General features: G+C 34.0%; 1 protein-coding gene across 1 annotated transcript in view; it reads right to left on the bottom strand.

Annotated features, from left to right (window-relative positions):
• Positions 1-27266, bottom strand: part of CCDC171 (coiled-coil domain containing 171) — a 382203-nt gene that overhangs the window by 265833 nt on the left and 89104 nt on the right. Inside the window, exons 11-16 of the mRNA XM_012665015.1 lie at positions 24403-24505; positions 8285-8391; positions 6438-6527; positions 5231-5431; positions 2423-2590; positions 665-853 (exon numbers count right to left, since the gene is read on the bottom strand). Of these exons, the coding sequence (XP_012520469.1) occupies positions 665-853; positions 2423-2590; positions 5231-5431; positions 6438-6527; positions 8285-8391; positions 24403-24505 (858 nt within the window). The remainder of the gene's footprint in view (positions 1-664; positions 854-2422; positions 2591-5230; positions 5432-6437; positions 6528-8284; positions 8392-24402; positions 24506-27266) is intronic.

The raw sequence follows: 27266 nt of genomic DNA, 5'->3' as shown, positions 1-27266 counted from the left end.
AATTTTCTGATTCCTAAGTATCCTATCATGGGAACAAAAGTGACCTATTAATAAATTCAATGCCAAAAAACTCTACACCATCATTATGTTGACTCCTGATTTGGTGGGGATAGCAGTTAACAATATAAATAATGCTGACAGTAATTTGTATAGGAAAAGATACGGTTATATTAATTACCCATAACATCTATTCTCAACCAAATATCATAGTCAATACCTTTGCTACAGGGCCTACAACTCTTGTCCTTATATAATGTTAGTAGGTATAACAAATTTTAACCCAAAATGAATTAAAATGATGGCTCACAAAGGAACCCCCACAAATGGAGTAAACTAGATAAAAAGATACTCACTCTAAAATGACAATGTTTTACCAAATCTTTTAATCTTTTATTTTAAAAAATAAGTAAAGGAAATACAATTTTAGCATTTAATTAATTGATCAATGCATTTGGGATGTTTTAACCAGAAACCCACATACTTCCAAACTTAAGTAAAAGATAATCCTTAACATGTGTGTGTCTGCATGATCGTACTATGTGTGTCTAAACAGGTTTTATCAGGTTCTCGAGAAGTTTTAAATTGATTTGGCATTATTACTAAAACACTTGAAATGGTTACATCGGGTAACCCACTTATAAAGCTCTTTGTAGAGGCAGCATACCTGTGCCCGCTTCTGTACCTCCAGGAGGAGTTCAGAATACTGCAGCTCCAGTTCTTTCTTTTGTTTGTGCCAGCAGCTCTCTTGGGCTTTGATCTGCTCTGACACTTTGTTAAAGGTGTCTTCCTGGGTCTGCTGAAGCTCCCTCATTGTGTCAGACTTGTTTTTACAGATATACTCTAGATGGCTTATCTATATGGGGAAATGCAAAAGAGAATGAGATATGCTCACAAACCATTTCTTTACATCATCTCCCCCCCAAAACACCCCAAATTTTCTAGTATATTTGATTCCTTAAGATCATATAAAAATTTCAAGTTAAAATGTAAATAAATGAAGAAACAGGAATTAGCAAGGTAAATTACCATATTTTTGCAGAATATGGTATCATTTTTATACTTACATGACAAATTGTTTATTCTTCTCTTTTTAATAAAGTTACTCATTCTATAACCAATTTTACTGAGAAGATTAAGAAAGATATTCTTACTTCTGAAACCAAAGCTCAAGCTATTCAGATATCTCAACAAGAAAAGAAGCATTTAAATAAGATCTACAAATCCGCAAACATTTTACATATAATGAGCAGAAAGTTCCAACCATTTTTTATTTCACACTCCAACACTGGAAATTAAATCCTCATCTTCTAAAATGTGTGACAATTAATGATGTTTTGAAACAATAAAACTATTAAAAACATAATATCATCTCAGAGGGTTAAAACTCTCAATTTTAATTATCTGTAATTTTTAAACCCATTATACACACATTCACAATCATGAACAGCATATGTTTCACACAATTTATTCCCTCATTTCTCAGTCCTACTTCTGAGTGCCTATGGTTGCTTTTGCCAATAGACCAATATAAAATGCTCAAAAATAAGAAATATCATCCTGAAATTGGGCCAATATGCTATTCTATTACTTCAACAGATTTCTTTTTTAAACTTATGGGGCAGTTTTTCTCTTCTTAGGTCCCCTAAAAGCAAATGTCATTGCAACTAAGACCTGGAAACTAAACCACATAAACACAGTTCTGACCAGTTCAATAGACCCAGGATAAGAATCAGTATCTTTAATGGTGGCACAAGTTTATCTGCTAATGTTTAATTTTCTATAACCAAAAGCAGGTTTTTAAATTTTTTTTTGAAGACTGAATTCCTTAGGCTTGCGAAATGGTAAAGTGACTGTAAAAGTCTATAGCTTTCTCCACGAAAATATACTTATTACATTCTAAAGCATGAAATGGGTTTTCTAACATACACTTTGTTATATTTCAAGAAACAAGTCATAAGCATATAATTTAAAATTTTTAAGTCCTTTTAAAATAACACCTAATATTTCCTAAGCAAAGAATTTTAGGATCATGTTTTTGAATAACTGTATCCTGTTTCTATTTTATGCTAACATAAAGAGTTGGTTTATTAATGTAAATGACTAAGTTCTTTGAATTGCTTCATCAGTAAGATTAATTTATTTTCTTTTAATTAGGTCCCTGTGGCTAATACTGGCTAGTAGTATTAGCATGTCCTGCACAGAAAGTGGAGCTTAGAGACTTCATACAGACTTCAGTCACATTTACATGCCCACAGCAATGGCATCAAACTGAGTTGTAGACAAGCCATAATTAATGGTATTGAATTATTAACATCCAAATTCTTTTTGAAATAAGATGAATGTCAGCCCCTCTTAATGATACTGTGATGTGGACAAATGTCACTGAATTTAATAGAGGTATCTGGTGCCTGAGGACAGTTACCTTCTCATTAGCCCTGTTGAGGTCTGCAATCAGGGCATCAACATTCTCCTGCAAGACTGCACAAAGCTCAGACCAAGAGAATTTATCCAGCATGCCTTCTGGTTGTTTTATGAGCACACAGCCTGCTACCAAGTGCTGATACAAGGTGTGAAGGAAGGTTAGCTTCTCCTGCAGGAAAAAAAAAATTAATTCCTATATATAAACATTATAAGAAGTAAGACACATAATACAAATGGTGAAGAATTTATTTCAAAAACCTGGAAAGGAATTAAAATACTCAAGTCTCAGAATATTTTGATGGCTTTTTTTTTTACCCTCAAAACCAAGCATCGGATAGAACACTTGGAATTCTTTACACTCAATATTCAAAACTGAAGCCAAAAGACCAAGATTCTGCCCCAGCTCTGCTGCTGCTGAGACTGCGATCTGAGTGAGCACCTGTTCAGGCCTAAGCTTCCTTAGCTATAACACAAGGCATCTGGACTGGACTAGTTGTTTATAAGCCTGTCTAACTGGAAGTCAGGATGCTAATTCTATAATTTCATATTTTCATTTGCCAAAACAGATATTATTTAAGTCAAAAACAATACAGAAGGAAGAGTATTATCCAACTCTGATGAAGAAAAAGTTATACCAATATCTATACTTTACATGTACACAATAACTCAGCTTTCTTCCTCCTCCAGAGATTCCAGTGTACTTACCACTTATAGGAAATCTATCCCAAAGCCCTTAGGCAAAGTAGACAGTGATATGAAAGATATGGAAGATGGGCTCATTTGTTTCCCCCACTTATAAGTTCATATAGTATTTGGCACTCTGGGCATTTGTAGGTGTTTAAATATTACAAAGTAACAGCAAAAAAAATGTATATGGCTGCTCAAGACATACTTTCAAAAATGTCCAATTAGAAATATGTTTTTTAAAAAGTCCTTTAACCCATAATGTGCTGAAATAAAAAAAAGAAAAAAAAAAGTCCTGTAAAATTATATTACCATTATAGTAATTAAACTAACCATTGCTGAATGACTAGAAATACTTACTAAGCTGCAGAATTCAATATAAATCTGATCCCATCTTGAACACAGAAGGAGGGTTTACTTACTACAATGTCAAATAGCTTTCTTTATAAGGTATTTCATCTATAAAGTCCCAAAGCATGAAACTCAAAGACAAAGTAATTGTGAAGCTGCAAGATGAATATTTTATGTAGATAAAATAATTTCCCTTAAGATTTTTTAATAGATCAGCAGAAAAAGAAAACTTTTAAATGGAGAAAAATTAAGAGAAAAAAAGGAAATTCTATCATAGATTTTAAAAGACTGAATATAGTATATGCAAAGGTTTTATAATTAGAAATTGTAGTGAAAGTTTTCCTGCATATATCACAATACATATCTTTAATTCACCCTATATGTCACCTTACTTTGTTTTTCAAATACAATAATTTAAAAACTAAAAAGTTTTAAACTGCAGTTACAATGACAAACAAGAAATCAGAAGATTTTTTCATAAATATACCATGCCTTCTCCTTTTATGAGCAGTTAAAGATGACTTTTGCATTTTCGAATTGGGTCAAAACGTTTAAAAAACCTTATTAAAGAGAACTAAACAAATGTAATATTCAGGCACAAAAATCTTCCTCCACATTTTGCCAAGTGATCACATTCATCCTCAAGGAAGTTCATCCTCAAGGATAATTCATTGTGTCGCCATTATGTCCTTTTTGCTTGGGCTGTGATAAACCAAGCATGATAATCATCCATTTGGCATGAAAAGGGAATTTCAAGATCCAAAATCAATTCACACATGTTGAACCCAACCACAATGCTGTAGACATGCTGACTTTACAATACAGTCAGGCTTCCAGTTTCCTTTACTTTAATCATTATCTGATGTGTAGAACAATTCCAACCCCTTCATGTGGACACAATTTAAATCCCAGACTGTAAAAAGAGTAGAAAGAATGTTTCCTTTTTATTCTCTTGGCCTTCATATATATATTTGTTGGGGTAATGAACTCAATATGCAGGATGACTTAGATAAACTAGTTCCACTAGCTAGACTAGCTCTATATCCCATGGGTAAAAAAAAATATATAAGACAACAATTCCATTCACACAGGCTTATACAGAACATGAAATTTTTGTCATAATATTTTAAGAAGTCATTAATAAATAATAATGGACAGGCAACTCTCCAGGGTGTGCAAATGAAAAGTTTTAATTTTGTAGGACTTTTATTTTCCTAAATTTTTATTAATATCCTATAATTTCACAGAGTAAGGAGACTGTTAAAGTATATATTATTCCTGTTTTACAAATAAGGAAACTAAGATGTGGAGAGACTAGGCTGTGTGGCTTGTCCATAGCCACACCATTTGTAAATATTATAGAAGTACCAGGATCCAAGACCAGGTCTGTCTGATTACAAATAACACATTCTTTCTACTATACAGAGCTAATGAACTACTGAAATAACAATAATTTTGTCACTGGCAAACAGGCAAACCTTGAAGGGACTGTTGGGAGCAAAACTGCTTGAGATGTGATGATCTAAATAGCCAAAGAAAATTAGTTGCACAAGTGATAGAAAGGTTAAACCATTATCTCTCACACAGAAGGATGGCACAAGAGTAATGGAGTGACTGATATTGCAGCTGTCGTGAACATTTCAAAATACTCAGCTCAGAGCAATTTTTCAGTTAAATCAAATACGAGTAAAAATAGTCACTTGATGTATGTAAATGTATAAAACTGAGACGAGTGAAAGGCCTTTCCTGACAGTCACCTAGTCTCAGATAATACCTCAGTATCCTTATGGAAAGCCTGGGAAAGCTTCTGCAGTTCACTTTCAGATTGGGCTGCTTGTGCCTTTTCTTTCTCCCAACAGTGCAGCACATTTTGCAGTTCCACTTTTAAAGTGCTTATTAAAGCCTCTCGGTCTGCACATTTAGTACGTAAATGACTTAACTCTTTATTGCCATCAGCCAGTTTATCCTGAAGTTCCTGTCATAGATACCAAATGAAGAGATTGTGGGAAGGCCAGCCAATCAGGGGTGAGGGAGCACAAACAGAAAATACATAATGAAAATTTTCAAAGTTTTAAAACAAAAGAATCACAAAGTCAAGCATTTGCTTATAATGCTAAACATTAAGGCATTTTACTGAATGTATTTTTTAAGTATAATTTCTTAGCTCAAAAATCAGAAAATTTGTTATGTTTGAACATTTACATAAAATGGTAACATGATAGCTTATTTCAGAAAGCTCTTTGAAGGGAGTTTCCTTTCAACCCATTACAAAAATTAACTTAGTAGTTAAAAATGTTTAAATAACATTTTAAAAATAAAGTTCTTACATTTAACATAAGAACATTTACTTTCCAATGACATTCCAAATACTTATAGAAATCTCAAATATGTGGCATAAAATTCTGCTATTTATTCCTAAACTATTTATTCCTTAACCTTAACAAATTCTATTGAAGTGTGTCCATGACAAACTCAACATCAACCAACATAATAATTCCAACAATACTGAGCAACTTTTGAGATTTGCCTCAGTATAATTTTGCAAAAATGTAGTACATAAAACTAGCATAGAAAATAAAATAAACTGTTTTCCTGGACCTTAGCCAGGTGTGGTATAAGCCTATTACCAGACAATGACTCCACCCTTAAATGATGAAAACTGACTCCTAATATAGATGTGCTTATGTAAAATATGTTTAATACATATCTAAGGAGGGACATTAAATCTTAAATCATTTTTGAATCTATGGTATTATAATTAAATCTGGAAATGAATTTTCCTTTAACCAAAACAATTTCTAATCAAGTTTTAATTTGTTTAAATGAAAAAACATTCTTGTTACTTTGAAATTAAAATTGTGCCCAAACATACTTAAAAAGTAGAAAGATCTATTTTCAGATATTACTACTTAAAAAAATACTCTAAATAATTATATTTGTTTCTTAATACAAAACAAAAAAGTTATTCTAAATCATAATACCTTTATATTTTTAGTGTGAGATTCTATCTTCTGTTTGGTAGAATCGAGTTCATTAGATGCCTTTTCCTTAGCATCATTCATGCTGCTTAGCTGATGAAAGAAAATGTAAGTAACTTTTTAACATTTTTCAAGGATGGATAATTCAAAAGCTAATCTTTAGATGCTTTTTATGCAATTACTTAAATATAAGTTTTTGAATAGTAATTAAAAGTCTTAAAAACATTATTTCTTTTGAGTAAATGCTATATGGTTTCTGTCACAAGCTTATATGGCTAAAAAGAAAAGAAAGCATTCAAGTTTAAACTATCAGTGATGTTATTGTATTTTTCCTACATGTCTGGATGAAAGATTTCATTCTTACTGTAAACAAATATAACTTTATTCTTAAAATCCTACTGGACCAAAATGCCAGAAGCAGTGGCAACTATAAGGAAAGAAAAAAGAACAGAGCGGTAGACTGTTCTTTCTATACATCATGAGGGTATTCGCTGGTCTCTCACTCCATATGACAACTTCAGGGTCGGTCACATGCAGTCCTACTGGGAAGGCTTGTGGCAGGTCATCAGTTGGTCCTGCACCGCTTGTGATTTATTTTCTTTGACAGTTCATTCTTCTTTCTGTCAGACTGCTCTTTTTGCTTTCTTTGCAGCCACCCCCTTGGTCTCCCCACTGCTGTCTCTGGCACTGGTTCACAACAAAGCACATTACTAAGCCAAAGCCTGCTGAGTCGACTTTTCAACTGTGCTGAGGATCATGTGACATTCATCCTCCCAAATAACAATTCGCTGTGGGTAATATGTTCATAGTTACCCTGCAGCTTCCAGACCTAGGCCTCAGAAGAGTTTCATAAACTACTAACAATACAGGTTTGTCTTGTCTCACTGGGAAAGACTTAGCAATATTTATTCTTCATAGAAATTTAATTATTTCAATGGTCACTTTCTTTTATGCCTTTAGAACAATTATGAAGATATTCAGAAGACTCACTTTTCCTTCTTTGTTTGCCTTAGCAAGCTAAAAGAAAATAAGCCTCATCTGAAATGTGAAATGTAATAGTTTTATGGCCTTTGTAATATATGAAAGAAAAGGATAAACACTAAATTCCATGCTATGTTACTTGTCTTTGGCACAAGCTGTTTGTTTTGCTAACTAATTGTATTTAATGTAATTACTTCATATGCTAATTTGACAAGATCTAACCAGACAAACTCTTCAATTTTTAAAGCATGAATTCATAAAACATTTTAATACCCAAGAAAATTATCAACTCACATATTAAACAATACAAATGAGATGATAAATAGAAGCATGAGCTTTTTCAATCAGCAAACTAAAAGCTTCCAGGCTACATCAAACAGATACTTGTTTTTTAAAACTCCTAACAACACTATACTCCCTTTAGAGAATAAAAACTAATTTCTCTCTTTTTATTAAGGCTTCCACAGTTGTAGAAATCTTAACCTAAAACACTGACAAAACCTACATTCCCACTAGCTATTCCAAATGTCATAAAAACACATTAACATTTAAATACAACACATATTAACTTAAATGACTTGCACAGCATTTTCATGAAATTAAAATAGATACATTATGAAGACCAAGAAGTGACAGTCTTTATAACTGTGAAAATAATAGTGGGACTGAAGGGTTACAAAAACATAAGTGAGACATGACTTTAGGCCACACTTAAAGAAAGAACAGTGACAGACAATTTATTATTTTTTTATATCTGTGAAGCTGTCAGTTCAACATTCCCAATCTTTTTGACCTTTGTAACAAGCAAGGAATACGTACTGGTACAGGCCGAAGGCTATATGTGTGGAGCCAAACAGTGCAAGTGTTACCTCATTAGATGCATCTTCCAGCTTGTTCTGGTAATCTGTCAAGGTACGCCTCAAAGACTCAAGGACAACAGAGAAGCTGGGAGGTTTATCTTTGTCCTTGTGGATGCCTAGAGAAAAATATAGGATGAAAATATACCCTTAAAGCCACAAAGGGACAAAAGCTAACCAAACAGTAACAGAGATATTACAATTAGATGGAGCTGAAAAGATATTACGAAACATTGAGTAGAATCTTATTCTCCATGTATACTGCTGTATGGTCAAGTATTAATAGCCTTTCTAAACAAGTGGCCAAATTAAAGTTCATAATATATCAAGTTCAAATTTATGGCTACTTTCTATCTTATCAAGATCTACATGGTAAGTTAGTAATTTTTTTTAATATCTCCTAAGTACTGCAGTGTTTGTACATACCTATTATTGAACAATTAAATAAATGTACAGTCTATACTAACATTGTTTTGAGGAGTTATATATACTTATCTTGGCCCTTGTGTTTCTGATCAGTCAGGCCTTTTATGATGTATTATTTTGCTTAAATAATTTCTGAACTCAAGAGGATATAATTTTCTGTTATACTTGGAAATATTCTTCAATCCTTAAAATTCTCAAGTTACAAGATGAAATAAACAATAAAATGCTATTATCTACATAGCCTACATCATGTTTCAATTAAAATCTCAAAATTGATACTCACTGCAAAAATATGAGCACTTCCATATTATGCCCTCAAACTACTTTAATATAGTTGGGCCATAAATTAAGTTAGTTGAGCTAATCAAGCTCACATGATCAAATGTAGTTCCAAATATTAATCCAAAATAATAAAAAATAGAGTTTCAAAAACCACTTTAAGTTGATTGCTTACTACACTATTCTTTAAGTGCTAAAAAATGAGTAGCAAATTTAGTTTAAAAACATTCATATTAAAAATATCTTTCTTTTCCTATTATAAGTTCTCCCCATATTTTATAACCTAAATATTTCAATATACAAGAAAAAGATTTTCAACAAAGATAATTTTTTAAAAAAGCATTCATAATATATTTCCTATTATTCATTTTTCATTCATTCAACTAACTTATTGAATTCCTACCATGTACTAATCTTAGGTTTTAGGCATACCGAGGTAAACAAGATTGGTGTAGCCTCTGTCCTTGTAGAATTTACAGTCTAATAAGAGGGTGAGAGATAGTAAATAAATAATTACGTGAGATCATTCATCCATTTTTCAAGTATTCAATTACTGAAACTTGTGGATGAGAGAAGAAAACAGTAACAAGGGAAAGGAAGAAGAAAGGGGAAAAAATTCCTGGTTAATGATAGAATGTTATTCATCTCAGAGTACTGGTGATTTTTAGTGTTTTAATCTTAGGAAAAATGCTATTAATAACTTTATGACATTTATCAAGGTATAATTTAAACACCAACTTAAGTATGGGTATAACTTAGATTTTCTTAAACAGAAGAATATTTAACTTCAAAACCAAAAGTAATATGAAAACAACACATATCCCAGCTAGGAAAAAAAATACAGTGCTCTGAGTCATGATAATAGAGGAGACAATACTCTTTGTAATGGCTATGAGTTGGAAAGACAACTCATTAAAAATTTTATTAAAGGTCTTACCAATATATTTTTTAAAAATTGCTCTCTTGCACAAGATAAAAAATGTAATGTATAATTCTTTTCTTTTGCTACTACACAAGTAGGCCATGAATAAATCATTCAAGGACACTCGGGAAATCTGTGTTTTTACAATAAGGGAGAAAACTTCCTCTTAGAAATTCAGAAGAATCAAATCATCTAAATATGAGTGCTGAGGAGTAAGGGGACAAAATGCCCTCTCCTACTGACCCATGCACATTCTTATATTCTACATAAAATAAGGTTTTCTTGCCTGAAAATGTTTATACAATAAAGTTTGGTTGAAGTACAAAGTATCTTTTATCTCTGCTATGGTTTCAATGCGTTCCCCAAAGTTCATGTATTGGAAACTTAATCCACAATGCAACAGTGTTGAGAAGTGGGATCTTTAACAGGTGATTGGGTCATGAGAGCTCTGCCCTATGAACGGATTAATGTCATCACGAGAGTGGGTTCATTATCTCAGGCGTGGGCTTGGTAGAAAAATCAGTTTAGCCCCCTCTTGCTCTCTTGCACTCTTAACCTTCCACCTTCCACAAAGGCATGACGCAGCATGAGAGCCTTTGCCAGATGTGGGCCCCTCAATCTCACACTTCCTAGCCTCTAGAACTGTAAGAAATAAATCTCTTTTCTTTATAAATTACTCAGTTTCAGCTATTCTATTACAGCAGCATAAATGAGCTACAACAATGTCTCACCCACATTCATTATAAAAAGAAACTTACTGGCCCCTTAACATGACCAGTAAGTATTAATGCTTACAAATAAAAAGAAAGGGTCACTCTGGAACAAGGACCCTAATGAGTGATTTGATTTAAACTAATAATATTCTAATCTGCACTATGGCCTGATTAGATTATTAAAGCTAATATAAAACACAATGGATTATTAAAGCTATCCTATCAGAGGAAAGTTAAAAACTCGTAGATAGATAAGATCTGAACAGTGGTCATAATTAGCTTTTCAAAAGTCAAATTAAAAAAAAAAAGTCAAATTCCAAATGAAGAACAGAATATGTTAGGAACGCTTTATACTACAATAACATCAACTCAAAATCTTCTGAGGTTCTCTCTCCTTCTCCCTATACATGTGTGTCTCTCTACATGGGTACCAGTCTATACTTTCACATCACCACTCCCTGTCTCCCTGTCTCCCTGTCTCAATCTCTCCCTCTCACTTTTTTTTTATGTTTTTGTCATGTTTTTGTGTTTTGTTTTTTTTTTTATTTCAGGATATTATGGGGGTACAGATGTTTAGGTTATGTATGTTGCCCTTGCCCCCCCCCCCAGTCCTAGTTTCAAGTGTGTCCGTCCCTTGGATGGTGCACATGGCACTCTTTGTGTATGCATATACCCGTCCCCTCCTCCCCCCTCCGCCCTCCCCCTTGCCCGACACTTTTAAGTAGATTTCAACCCTGGCTGTACTTTAGCAAACGTTTTCTTGAATTAGTAGCCCACGGGAGGAGGTGGAGTAGAAAAAAGGTTCCAAGCACTCTATTTATTTAGAAATGTTTCGTTTTAGACAATCTCAAAAACTAAATATTTTTTCATGACTTATAAACCACTGTTTTTCAAACTGGTATTATTACCTCAATAACCTATAGTTTCACAGTAAAAACAGTAAGTTGTAATGAATAAGGTAAGTCTATCTCCTCTACCTTTTCGACCATCCTCTTATCTATTTCAATTTCCTGCAAGACCCCAAAAGGGGTGAATTAGTAAGAAATAATGGGGAGAGAATATAAGACAAAAAACTGACTTTTTTTAAGCTATCTATATAGAACATGAGCAGTCACATTCATCCTTAGAACAGAACTCTGTTGTTCAATGTTGATTTTTGACCATGTATAATACTAGAAAACATGAAACAACATTCAATGGCTTTTATTTTCACCTGATAAAATCCAAACACTTAATATATAATGTATTGATAACTAAGAAAATTCCTTTTCATTCTAAAAGCACTAAACATAAACATATTCTATTGGCAGTTACACTTTTCAAACTCAGACTACATTCTGTATATTAACTTGTCTTACTCACCAAGGTTATAAACAAACATCTTCATTATCTTGCAAGCATTGGTTCCCATTTTGGAAAGTATTTAAGGAAAATGGCTCATAACTTTTCTAACATATGGAAAGTATTTATCATGTTAAGTCTTGCTTACTCCCTAACTATATCCCTTGGAAGAGTCCAAAAAGCATTTCCTTTACCAAGCCTTGAGAAACATATTAGTGAGGGAAGCCCCAGCCTCCTTGATGAGCTCTATATGGCTTGATAAGATCCATGTGACTACAAGGCCAAGAGTAACAGTAGGAAACGGTGCCATCAAACTGGATTCCCTGAATTTGATGGGAGTGATGGGATCTCGGGTGACACAGATCAAGTGGTAGCCATTAACTTCCAGAAACAAAGTGGACATGGTTACCATAATGGGCAGTGGAGTCAAAGCACTAAACAAAATGGTTTGACCTATAGAAATCACTGGCATTGACTAACTGATCATGGTGTTCCTAGAATTAAAATAGATGGGTAGTCACTTAAATCTTATCCAATTTATGTACGTAGGAAAGTTCTAGGTCTAATTATTAGGAGTAGAACTTAAATCAACACAAAAGAGAGTAATAGCCCTCAACCACTTCTTAAAGTTGAGCTAGTTCACAGATCCAGGCTCTCTTAAATAAAGAGAATAGGTCTCCTTTAGGTACCCTGACACATTGCCAAAAAAATTATACTGTAAATCTTCCTCCTACCCTTACTCAAAGAAACATGAGACAATTTACCAGGGTAACTATGCACTGGGAAAAGGAAATTAACCACATTTACTGGAAAAAAAACTGGACACTGGATTTGAATTCACACTAATTCAGGGAGACCTAAAATGCTATTGTGATTCAATAGTCATGGTAGGAGTTTACAGAGGCAATCAACTAAGTTCTGGCTAAGGTCTCTATCCAGTGGGTCCAGTAGTTACCTGAACCCATCCATAGTTATTTCCCCAGTTTGGAATGCATAGTTAGAAAAGACAAATGCAACAGCTGGCACAATATCCACATTGGTTACCTGACCCATGAAGTGAGGGATATTATAACACAAAGGAAAACCAAGCAGAAAAAGCCAAGAGAAAAATCACTAGAACTTTTACCTACCAAAATAGTAATCAAAAGTAATGCCACACTCCTGAAAAGATTATAGAGACTAGGGCCTCTTTAAAGGATTGAAAGAAAAATAAAATACCTAGAAATATATTTAACCAAAGAGGTGAAAGAGCTCTACAAGGAAAACTACAAAACACTGAAGAAAGAAATTATAGGTGACACAAACAAGTGAAAAAACATCCCATGCTCATGGATCAGAAAAATTAATATTGTTAAAATGACCATACTGCCCAAAGCAATCTACAAATTCAATGAAATCTCTATCAAAAGATCAATGTCATTTTTCACAGAATTAGAAAAAAAAATCCTAAAATTCATATGGAACCAAAAAAGAGCCTGAATAGCCAAAGCAATTCCAAACAAAAACAATAAAGCTGGAAGCATCACATTACTTGACCTCAAGTTATACTATAAGGCTATAGTAACCGAAACAGCATAGTACTGGTATAAAAATAGACAAATAGATCAATAGCACAGAATAGAGAACTCAGAAATAAAGCCACATATCTACAGTCAACTTATCTTTGACAAAGTTAACAAAAATATACACTGGGAAAAGGACACCCTTTTTAGGAAATCACTCTGGGAAAAGTGAATAGTCATATACAGAAGAATGAAACTGGGCTCCTATCTCTCACCATACACAAAAATCAACTCAAAAGGGGTTAAAGACTTAAATTTAAGACCTGAAACCATAAAAACACTACAAGAAAACCTAGGGAAAATTCTTCTGGACATTGATCTAAGCACGGAATTCCCATGACTAAGACCTCAAAAGCACAGGCAACAAAACAAAAACAGACAAATAGAACTTAATTAAACTAAAAAGCTTCTGCACAACAAAAGAAATAATCAACAGAGTGAACAAAGGACCTGCAGAATGAGAGAAAATATTTACAAACTATGTATCCAACAAGGGACTGATATCCAGAATTTACAAGGAACTCAAACAACTCAATAATAACAAAAAAACCCAAATAACCTCATTAAAAAGTGGCCAGAGGACATGAATAGACATTTCTCAAAAGAAGACATACAAACTGTCAACAAGATATGAAAAAAATGTTCACTATCAGTAATCATCATAGAAATGCAAATAAAAACCACAATGAGATATCATCTTACACCAATCAGAGTGGCAATTAAAAAGTAGAAAAATAGGCCAGGCACAGTGGCACACACCTGTAATCCCAGCACTTTGGGAGGCCAAAGCAGGAGGATTGCTTGAGGCCAGGAGTTTGAGACCAGCCTGGGCAACATAGTTAGACACTGTCTCTACAAAAAAAATTTTTTTAAAAATTAGCTAGGTGTGGTAATATGTGCCTGTAGTCTTGGCTACTTGGGAGGCTGAAGAACCCAGACTAACATAGGGGAATTGCTCAATGGGTATAAAGTTTCAGCTTTGCAATATGAAAAACTTTTGGTGATCTGTTTCACAAAAATGTGAATATACTTAACACTACTGAATGTTAAATTTTACGTTACATTTTTACCACAATTAAAAAATAATTAATGGAGAACTACAACTCCACAAAGACAGAACAGCTAATAGCATAGACCCTTTTGGAATACAGACTTGAATCACCAGGTATGGAACCATATCCAACTGAGATGCTTACTGACAACAAATTGAATAAGGTATGGGTAGAGAAGGAAGTTAGTTATAAACACCAGTTATGATCATGTGACCAGACAGAAAAAGAAGGACTAAGAACAGACAGCCCCAACTTACAATGGTTCAACTTACGATTTTTTGACTTTACGATGCTGCAAAAGAGATACACATTCAGTATGCTCTTCAATTTACTATGGATTTATCCACCCAAAAATGCACTTTTGACTTATGATATTTTCAACTTATGATGGGCTTCTTGGGATGTGACCCCATTGTAAGTCAAGGAGCAACTCTAGTTACAAGAAAATTTTCTATACTTTAAAATGAATATATTTACATATATTCTTTATCTTCTCTCTCCCACTCCTCTTCTGAACATAAGATGAATTAATAATGGTGAACATTATAACTCAGTATTTAAATTACAAAGTATGAAAAGGGGAGTTTGACTCAGTTAAAAGAGGAATAAACATTACCCAGAGAAGGATAAAATGGCATATCAAACTTTGGATGCCCATTAGAGAGAGCTAATATGTTTTCAATTGTATAAGGAATAGCTACACTTCATGTTGGGCAGGAGCATAGTTTTGCTATTGTCTTTTTTGGAAGTGAAACATGATTTTAAAAGGTGTGTATAATTGCCAAGGTGACAAGGGGTCACGCATTTTTCTGATTGCATCCCCATTGTGTAGTTTAACATGTTTATTTGTTCTGTAGATTTCCTGTAAATTGGTAATTGAATCTGTAGTAATGGAATTGTTCCATTAGAATCTGTACTGTCTAATATAGTAGACACTAGGCACATGTAGCTATTAAGTGCTTGAATATGCAGGATGTTAAACTCCTATAACAAATCACACAGTTTTTTAACAAATAAATTTGAAGAAATTTTAAAAAAAGATGAACAAGAAGAGACAGAAGAGGAAAAAAACCTATAGATTTAAAAAATTATTAAAAGACTTATCAGTCAACCATAATATCTATACCTTCTCTGAATGCTAATTTAAACAAACTGATACTATATGAGATACATAAGAAAATTAGAAATGTATGCTACTGAGAAATTATTTTTAATTTTCTGGGTGTGATGATCTTGTATTTATATTAATATTTAAAAGAGAATTCATCTTTTAGAGAGTCTAATATTTATGAATGAAATTAAACAATATCTGGGATATGTTTCAATATAATACAGGAAAGGGAAAATAGATGAAAAAAGATTGGTCCTTAAGTTGATAAATGTTGAGTGGTGAGTACAAAGGATTTTGTTATACTATTCTGCCTCCTTTTGTAAATGTTTGAATTTTTTCATAAAAAAATAAAGATATACAATCAATTACTGGATAAATTTGAAGGAAAAGATCACAGGAGGATTTTGTTTTTTAAAAAAAACTTTTATTGAGGTTTTACTTGGTAGAAAGAAATACATGTTCATTATTCAGATTTTTGTTCTTCTTATAGGTGACATTGTGTTTTTCCCTTATGGTTATAATTTTAAAATTTTTAAGAATATATTTAAATAGAGGTCTTATTTGGTTATTTTCTCCTCAAAAGCAATGATCATATCCTACATGCTAGAATCTTTTTTTTATCTCAAAGAAGTACTTTCAAATTATGTCTTGCATTATTACATCAGTTTCATTTATTCTGGACTCTGACTTAGATGTACCATCTTTACATTGGTACTCCATATTGTCATCTTTCCCCTTTGTTTTTTTTTCCTTAATTTACCTTTTTTTAACACTTTGTTCTTTTCCTCTGCATTTTATCTCTGTGTTCTTTTTCTCTGTATTTTGTCCTCCAATTCACCAATCTCATTTTCCACAGTGTCAACTCTATCATAACTTCTCACAAATCTACTATCCTATATTTAGTTTCCTTAGAATTCTTCCTTATCTTATTTTTTTACCTTTTAATCTTATGTTGAGTTTTCTATTTCAGCCTATTCTCTCCTTATGAATCCCATTTGATAAATGTAATTTCTTTTTTACATCTGAATTTTATTCTGATTTCCACATTAAACCATTTTACCACTTTGTTCAAGTCTTCCAGATACTCTTCCTTTCTCTTTGTTTCGTGATGCTTAGTTTTTCACAAATTCTATTTAAATGGTGTTCTAAAGTATCTAAAGATTGGGAGTATCATTTTCCAATCTATCGCCTAGACTTCTGGCATACTCTATGAGATAGATTAAAGGGGAAGTTTTATCTCTAGTATGAACTGCTACCAAGGTGCTTTCTTTCCTGATCCCTAGAAGGAATGCAAAGGAGACTTCTTGGAACTTTACCGTTAGTCCCTGGGTCATTCCTGACTGGCTATATTCTGGGAGTTATAACGAGATGGGATAGGACCTGAGAGAAAAGATGAGGAAAATACTCTACCTTGGAAGTAGTACCCACATAGTAGAAAGACAGTTTCCCAATTTTAGAGTTGATACAGATCCTCCATTTCTGAAATAGGAAAGAGACAGTGGCAGGACAAAAAAAGTCTACCTACTGTCACGTAGGATAACATGGGGAGTTGTTAGTACTTTTCATTCCAGTTGTACTGGCTATGTATATATCGTCTCTCCAAGGCTAGCTGAATATTTATCTGATTTCCAGTATTACTGTGTGTTTTTGACTTTTCTGTGCATTTATACATATGAAAGTATGGAGCTATTTTATAGGGTGTTATCCAGCAGTTGTCACTTTAAACCTGATTGTTTTACAATCATAAATAACAATGCAGGCATGAAGTGATGCTTAACAATCAGGATAATTTTTATAATCCTTTGAGTATTTTCTTTATATAACAATATATTCTTTATAGACAATTTAAAATTTAGGCCAGGCATGGTGGTTCACACCTATAATCCTAGCACTCTGGAGGCTGAGGCAGGAGGATCACTTGAGGTCAGGAGTTCAAGAACAGCCTGAGCAACAGCAAGACCCTATCTCTACCAAAAATAGAAATACTAGCCAGGTGTTGTGGCGTGCACCTGTAGTCCCAGCTCTTTGGGAGGCTGAGGCAGGAGGATCAGCAGTTTGAGGTTGCAGTGAGCTATGATGATGCCACTGCACTCTACCCAGGGTGACACAGGGAGACTCTGTCTCAAAAAAAAAAAAAAAAATTTAAGGGAATCATTTAAATGACCAAAACAAGATGAAACACAATAAATTGTTTCACTTCAGTCATTTGAAACTCACATCTCTAGGAAAAGTAGGAAAGAGAGGGAGAACCAGTATATTTGAAAAAACTTTCTGATGAATGAGAATCCAGACTTCATTTCCAGGGAAGCCTATGAAATTGAAATATAACTGTAAAGTAAGGAAGGGAGAAAGTTGATAAATAAAAAGAAGACAGAAAAATCCGAAGAACAGAGGACAAGGAGAGTATAGAAGATAGTTGGAAATGAGTAGCAATTAGCACAAAGTTAAATGATAGGGTTTTACTTTATTCCAATTACCGACTATCTTTAACATACTCTGATTAGATGAAGCAAAGTAGAAAGGAACTTCTATTGTGACAAAGTTTTAACCAAAGTAGAAATGCCTGAAACAAAATATTCTGACATTTACAAACATTCTTTGCATTGAGAAAGGTCCATAAACAACGTATGCTGGCATACGTTAATAATCCCATTATAGATTGTTGAGCACTCAGTGAAGCCACTCCCTTGTCTTTGATAAACTCGAACTATGAGTATGATGAAGTAGGGCAAGTTTGGTTTGTAAACCCCAGTGAATTAGGAGATGAGGGAAGCAAGAGAGAAGAAACTAGCAATGACACCAAAGGAAACCTGTTTGCTGCTCCTTAGCCATCCTTAGCTTCTCAGCAACCTATGAATCTCTTGTTAAAAGGCACCAGCCATGAGGTTCACAAGAACAATTAAAATTCTTAGGAGGTTACTTTCTTTAAGAAAGAAGCAAAGGAGGAGAGAAGAAAGGAAAAGTCCAAAATGCTCTCTTGATTTTCCTAAAAGCCCTCCCTGAGACTGCTCAATTCTAGGGTGACATATACATGCCTAAAGGCAACAAACACACTTGCTATTATTTCCTAGGGTCCTTCAGCTTCTCTAGGCAGAAAGCAAAAGAACACCTCTCGAGTATTACAAATGATTTCCTCAAGGAAGGAAAAGTTGAAGAAGATTAGAGTCTCAGTCAACATGAAAGTCAACCACAATCTTTTATTCATAGTCAACAAATAGTTTTTGAGTGATTGTTTTGTGCCAAGTATTATTCTAGCTACTTAAAATAGTAATACATCAATTATTGTGATTAATTAATGTAATTAATACATTAATGAATAAGAGGGAAAAGATCCCCACCCTCATGGAGCTTAAATATAATAATAAATGCACTATATAGCAGGATAAAAATATTTGACAGCAAAAGTGCTGTGAAAGAAAAAAAAGTAGAGCATGAAAGGGAGAGAGGTAGTGAGGCAAGTGATATGTGAATGGGCGATGGATAAGCTTCATGGAGGTGAAATTTGAGCCTAGACTTAAGGAAAATAAGAAAACTAGCTATGCACATGATACAATATATCCACATAACAAAAAACACTTGTACCCCCTAAAGTTTTTGAAATAAAAAGAAAAGAAAAGAAAAATACCTATACATATATACTATGTAAAAAAACTTTCCAGGTAGAAGGAATGATGAGTACAAAGGCTTCTGAGGCAAGGGCATGCTTGGTGTCTTCAAGAAATGGCAGGAGGTCCAAATGGCCCAAACACAGGGAAGGAAGAGAAAGTAGTAGAAGGTGAGGTCCAAGAAGTAATAAAGGATACATGCAAAGGCAGGAGGGTCAAAATGTTGACATCAACAGTTGTTTGGAAGAAGTTAATTTCAACCCTCATGGATGACTTTCAGGAGTTCAAGATTTCAGTGGAGGAAGTCAGTGTAGAAAACTAGAATTGGAAGGGGAGCCTGAAGACGTGACTGAATTGCTGTACTCCCGTGAAAAAATGTGAATACATGAGGAATTGTTGTTATGGATGAGCAAAGAAAGCAGTTTCTTGAGAAGGAATCCAATCCTGTTGAAGAGGCTGTGAATATTGTCACAATGATAACAAAGGATTTATAATATTACATAAACTTAATTGATAATAATAATGGCAGGGTTTGAGAGGATTGACTCCAATTTTGAAAGAAATTCTACTCTGGGTAAAATGCTGTCAAACAGCATGGCATGCTATAAAGAAATTGTTCATGAAAGGAAGAGTCAATCCATGCAGAAAACTTTATCACTGTCTCAGGAAATTACATCCATACACAGAAGAATAAAACTAGACCCGTCTCTTACCATATACAAAAATAAACACAAAATGGATTAAAGACTCAAACATAATAAGTGAAACTATAAAACTATTATACTAGGAAAAAACATGGGGAAACACTTCAGGACATTGTTCTGAGCAGAGATTTTGTGGCTAAGAACTCAAAAACACAGGCAACAAAAACAAAAATAAACAAATGGGACTACATTAAACTAAAAAGCTTTTGCACAGAAAAGGAAACAATCAACAGAGTGAAGCGAGAACCTGTGGAATGGGAGAAAATATTTGCAATCTATTCATCTAAGAAGGCATTGATATCTAGAAGATACAAGGAACTCAGACAACTCAACAGCAAATAATAATAATAATAATAATAATAATCTCATTAAAAAGTAGGCAATGGATACGAACAGACATTTTTTAAAAGAAGACATAAAAATGGTCAACAGATATATTAAAAAAAAATGTTCAACATCACTAATCATCAGGGAAATATAATCAAAACCAAACTACAATAAGATATCATCTCATCCCACTTAGGACATCCATTATCAAAAAGACAAAAAATAACAAATGCTGACATGGATGCAGAGAAAAGGGAACTCTCATACACCATTCGTGGGAATGTAAATTAGTACAGCCATTGTGGAAAAGAATATGGAGGATTTGCATAAAACTAAAAATACAACTACCACATGATCCAGCAATCGAGGCGATGGTATTTATTCAAAGGAAAGAAAATCACTATATCAAAGAGATTCCTGCACTCCATTGTTTATTGGAGCACTAGTCACAATAGCCAAGACACGGAATCAACCTAAGTGTCCAACAGTAGATGAATGGATAAAGAAAATGTGGTATAATCCAGGAGCAGTGGTGTGTGCTTGTAGTTCCAGCTACTCGGGAGGCTGAGGCAGGAGGATCGCTTGAGCTCAGGAGTTTGAGGCCAGCCTGGGCAAGATAGCGAGACTTCCTCTGTAAAAGAAAAGAAAGGGAAGAAAGGGAAGGAAGGGAAGGAAGGGAAGGAAGGGAAGGAAGGGAAGGAAGGGAAGGAAAGGAGGAAGGGAGGAAGAAGGAAGGGAGGGAGGGAGGGAGGGAGGAAGGAAGGAAGGAAGGAAGGAAGGAAGGAAGGAAATGGGACACTATTCAGCCATAAAAAAGAATGAAATCCTGTCATTTGCAGCAACATGGATGGAACTGGAGGCCATTATGTTAAATGAAATAAGCCAGGTACAGAAAGACAAGGCTGTACAAATACATGCTCTCATTCATATGAGGGAGCTAAAAAACTGGACCTCATAGAGGTAAAGAGTATGATGATAGTTACCAGAGGCTGGGAAGAGTGGGGGACTGGGATGAAGGGAGGTTAGTTAATGGGTACAAACAAATAGTTAGAAGGAATAAGTTCTAGTTTCAATACCACAGTAGGGTGACTATAGTTAAAAACAATATATTATAAATATATTTCAAAACAGCTCTTAGAAGAAAAGATTTGAAATATTCCCAACAAAAAGAAATGATAAATGCTTGAGGTGATGGATATCCTAAATACTCTGATTTGATCATTACACATTGTATGCATGCATCAAGATATCAGATATACCCTACAAACATGTGCAATTACTATATATCAATTTTAAAAGTAGGAAAAAAAAAAGAAATTGCCACAGCCACCTCACCTTCAGCAACCACCACCCTGATCAGTCAGCAGCCATCAATATCAAGGCAAGACCCTCCACCAGCAAAATGATTATGACTCACTGAAGGCTCAGATGATCATTAGCATTTTTTAGCAATATAATTACAATGTTACATTGTTTTTTAGACATAATTCTATTGTACATTTAATGGATTTAATATATAGTGTAAACATAACTTTTATATGCACTAGGAAGCCAAAAATTTCATGCAACTCACTTTATTAAGATACTTGCCTTATTGAGATAGTCTGGAACTGAACCTGCAATATCTCCAAGGTATGCCTGTATATATCTTGAGATATAGACATTTATATATCTCTCTCACATACATAGAAGTCTAGGATAAGTTTATAAATTACTTCATTTGGGAAGACCAAATATTTGGTCATCTTTGTATAACTGAAGCGAGGCCTTACGCAATAGGCAATCTTAATTGATCGAGTTCTTCCATAAATAATTTGGCACTACAGTTTATTAATTATTTCCTTCTTGATTATGTTAAAAATCTCAACCTGAGCTGGCATAAGCAAAAAGAGGATCCATTACAATGATACAGTGCTGTTTCATGGAAGCCAAGAGTAAGAATGAAACCACATCCCAATCAGGTATGTAAATCAATAAAGGGTACCAGTGGCAAACAGAATACTCAGAAAAGTTTATCAGAAGAGAATTTAGTAAAGAAACTACAGAAATGTGGACAAGTTAACACACTCAATAAGGTATGATCAGGCACCAAGAATGAGTAGAAAACCAGTATCATGCCTTGGGATGAAAGTTCAAGTGAAGCGAATGTTGTCACCATAGTCCAATAAGAGCCACAGCTATAAAAGAGGACCCACCTGACAGTAGCTGTTGAAAAACAAACGCACAGGAGCAAAGGAAGCAGAGGAAATAATACCCTGACTGCTTTCTTCTCTCACCTTCTTAATCTCCTGCAGGTGCACCTATGCTGTCCAAACCCAACCAGAAGCTGGAAGGCAAAGGAGCCCAGATCCATAGAAGTCAGCCTCCCAATGCACAAGGCAAAACGGAGAGCAAAGGAGAATGGACTGGTGGGAGGATCAGGGTGTAAAAGAGTGAATAACCAACACAATATGGAAACAAAGACCACTCTATAACAATCCAAAAATGACTAATTCAGTGTATAGTCCTTTTGTAGGAACACGTTCTTTGTAAATATATAGAGCGCACATGTATATCGAAATTAGGAAGTTAAAAAAGGACGGGTTACTAAAAGATAAGAATAAAAAGTTTCATAGAAGACAATTCTTATTCTATAGGCTTAGTAATAACTTATGAGTTGCTTTGTTATCAACTATTTCATTTTAAAACTCAAAGGACACACGACCTCATTATTCTTAGCTTTTCTAAATCAACTCTGAAGAAATATTTAAGGTAATATTGAAGCATATGATATGCTATGACAATATTTAACAATTTTTAAAGATCCTAACACCATTAAACACCATTGATACATCTCAACAATAAAAAAGTACCATTGCAAAGGAAAATTTTATCCTCCAAAGCTGTATTAAATGTAATTGAAAACTGGATACCTATACCTATTTTTATGTCATTTTTATCATATATTTTGATTTGTCCACAGTAACAAACTAAGAAACACCAACACTTCTGGGGAAAGTTTAAATAAAAACAAAGTAACTCATTAATTTCATAAAATTACAACTAAAAACATACAGAGTAAAAAAAAGAGATGATAGCAAATCACACTAAGTTTATAATAGTATACCAACTAAGAAATCTGCAGAACCCCTAAGATAAACTATGAGCCTTGATCAGAAGGTCTTTCCTCTTTTTCAAGGACAACAAACTTTCCTGAACTCAAGAGTTTTCTGAAGAAATCATTTGCCATATTAGTGTTTAATTCCTTTAAAGAAAATTTTTGAAAAACAGAGTCCTTCAGATTAATTTTAAAGTATAAGGAACTTAACTTTATGTGCCTTTTAAAAAATATAATTGCATCAGAAGGCAACTAAATAATTTGAGGCTGACTGTATGGCAAAAGAAAACCAAGGTAGAAAAAAGTATTTATGTCAAAGCTGCTATAGCACATACAATGGCACAAACATAAAAATTAAGAAAGTGGAAATAATGAACAGAATCCTTAGCCAACTAATGCTTTCACTAGTTCCCAAAATATGTCCACCTAACATGATTTTTATAGCTCTTTATCATATTAAGTGGACTAATACTAGAACCAAAATATTTTACTTAAGTATCCTTATCTGTAGAGTACATATATATATATATATATAGGAAATTAGGAAGAAAACCAGCTTAGGAAGTATAGACTATGTACTATGCTACAGTCTGTGTTCTACATAACCTTTTAAATGCATGACCTTTAAGTTGCTGAAGGTTGCCTCAGAATTTGGCTCAGTTTGATTGAAACATCTGTTCCCCTTGCAGGTATACTGTAAGGACTTTTTTCTCAGTTGGATTCAGAACACAGCAAGTGAGCCCTTGTCTGTCCAATCATACAGACCCCAACACTTGTAAATCAAGTTCTGGGAGGACAACAGCAGGTCCACATTCCGTCACCCTTTCTCAGCCAGCTAGGCCAACTGACTGCTGTGAGAACTGCTCTTATCATGTCATCAAATCAAAACATGTTGAGATGAGGGACTGTAAGAGGCATCTGCAGAATTCCCAAAATGTAGTGACTTTGGAACATTGACAGATGCATCTGTCATTTTATACCTTCAACTAACCTGATGTCCACTGGCCTGACACAGTAAAGCTGTCCAAGATCGATTCCAATTCTTTCACGTTATTTTCACATGTCTCTACTAGGAAGGCCTGGTGCTTCTTAGCCTTTTAATTAAGAAAAAAAAATCACGCATAATAAGGTCACATATTACAAGAGCTACAGATATTTAGTGTGAACATATATAGCACAATTAAGTATAAACAAGATAATAATTACTCCATTCAAATCTATTATTAACCTCTCTGTCTTATTCAGACCTTTTACTTGGCTTAATGTAACAGCCTCATTAACAATTTACTGAGGATTTAGTGCCTGGCACTATTCTAAATATTGTATATATAATAATTCTTTTCACCTTTGTAATAACTTTATGATGGAAAGGCTATTATTAGCTCTATTTTACATATTTTAAAAAAACTGAGACTGAAGAATTAAGGGACACTTTAAAAAATCATGCTTGCAATCATGTGGCAAGTTGCCAGATGGTGGTCAAAAGTGAACGCAGTTAAAACCAATTAGAAGCTACTGCAGTAGCCAAGTGATGGTGGCCTGGTCTAAGATATTAGCAGCAAAAAGGGGGGTAGGGGTAGGGAATGGATGCACTGGAAAGATACTTAGAAGGTAGAATGGCCAGGCCTTAATAAAACTGCATTAGATTAGGTTACATTGATTAGACTGGCTTGGACTCAATGAAGATAGGGGAAATACTCAGAAAAAGCAAGGAGTTAAGACTGATCCCAAGGTTTCAAGCTAAACAAACTGGGTTGATTTCAATAATTGAATGGGAACAATGGAGGTAGAGAAGGTCTTTCTGGTTTTGTTTGTTTACTTGCTTGCTTGTTTTTGGCAGTGGGTATGAATAATGAATTCTGTTTTGATCTTATTACATTGGTGACACATAAGACACTCCCAGCACTAACACAATGGAGACTAAAAAGTGTCCACAGGGCATGCAGGTCATGGTGACTTTGGTGAGATCTGTTTCTCTGTAGTATAGTTATAACACAGACTGGAACAGGTTAAAGAAGGAATAAGCCTGATTTTTTTTCTTGAGAGAGAAATGGGTAAATGGAAACAGGAAGTTTAGACAACTCCTGGGGAGATAAAGGGCAATAGTTGGAAAGGAGGGTAGAGTCAGAGAAGAGTTTTGGTTTTTTATATGTGAGAAACTAAAAAATGTTTAAAAGCTGATAAGATAGAGTTACTAATGAAAGAATGCTTATAGATGCAGAAGAAATGGAAGAATAGATGTTATAGGACAAAATTATATCCTTAAAAATATGTAAAATTACTAATTCTTTGTTTAGATATCAGCTCAATTATCACTTCTTCCTTCACCTGACTATATCGATTCCTTCTATCACTTTCTTCTCGGCATTTATAACAATAATGATTCTACTTTTATTTGAGTAGGTCTTTTATTAATATATTTATCTCATAGATTTAAGTTGCAAGAAGGAAGGAACTGTCTTTTTTTTTGTCCTCTCCAGTGTATCCTCAACAACTAGATAATACCTAGTATCTAAAACAAGAGTTAAATAGTTAAACAAATTATAGTACGTGCTTATCAAGAGAAGACTTAAATCAATTAGGATTCATCCACACAGACTTTAAATAAAAGGAGGAAGCTCTTCGTCATGTACTGATATGGAAAGATCTCTAAGTTATCTTGTTTAGTTAAATACAAAGGGAGGGGAACAATATTGCATAATATGCTGCCATATGTGTGAAGTGCGTATGTACCTATTCATAAACGCAGAGAGAATCTCAACACAGAATCACAAAATGTAGTAACTACCATTGCCTCTGAGAAGAGAACCTGGGTGGCTAAGAGAGAGATTTCATTTTTCACTGTATGTTCTTTTTGTATTTTTTAAATTTTGTATCATATACACCTATTATCTATTTAAAAATTGATTAGATTTTTTTTAAAGTGTACATATGTCAACAAAACCCCACTTTTCCATGACAGATATACACATAGTTTATTAATGTGTTATGAAATACTCTGAAGACCAATTAAACCAAGAAGCCCAGATGGAAATTTCTGGAAATTAACAAAGCATAGGCTCACAGACCAATGTAAGGTTCACATCCACAGAAAATGAAACACCTCATCAGGGAAACACAAATTAAAACCACAATGAGATATCACCTTACCCTTGTCAGAACAGCCATTATTAAAAAGTCAAAAACAACAGATGCTGGCATGGATGCAGACAGAAAGGAACACTTTTATATTGTAGTGGGACTGCAAATTAGTACAACCTCTGTGGAAAACAGTATGGAGATTCCTCAAAGAAATAAATGTAGACTTAACATTCAACCCAGCAATCCCACTACTAGGTATCTACCCAAAGGAAAGGAAGTCATTTTATCAAAAAGATACCTGCACTAGAATGTTTATTGCAGCACAATTCACAATTGCGAAGATGTGGAATCAACCTAAGTGTCCATCATTTCATGAATGGAATAAGAAAATGTGGTGTATATATACCATGGAATACTACTCAGCCATAAAAAGGAAGGAAATTCTGTCTTTTGCAGCAACTTAGATACAACTGGAGACCATTATCCTAAGTGAAGTAACTCAGGAATGGAAAAACAAACACAACATGTACTCTCTAATAATTGGTAGCTAATCAATGGGCACAAAAATATGTAAAGGTCATAGGAAACCAAAAAATGGGGAGGAGCGAAGAGGGGAGTGGTAAAACCTATCTATCAGGTACAATGAACACTATTTAGGTGATTGGCACACTAAAAGCCCCAACTTATGCATTATAAAAGTTATCCATGTAACAAAAACATTTTTACCCCCTTAATATTTTGAAATAGAAAAAGAAACACCAAGTTTTATTTATT

The sequence above is a fragment of the Propithecus coquereli genome, unplaced genomic scaffold (assembly GCF_000956105.1).
Source record: "Propithecus coquereli isolate 6110/MARCELLA unplaced genomic scaffold, Pcoq_1.0 Scaffold95, whole genome shotgun sequence".
In the NCBI taxonomy this organism is placed as follows: Eukaryota; Metazoa; Chordata; class Mammalia; order Primates; family Indriidae; genus Propithecus; species Propithecus coquereli.
The sequence above is the reverse complement of the archived record's forward strand: the minus strand, read 5'-3'. Positions and strand labels throughout refer to the sequence as shown.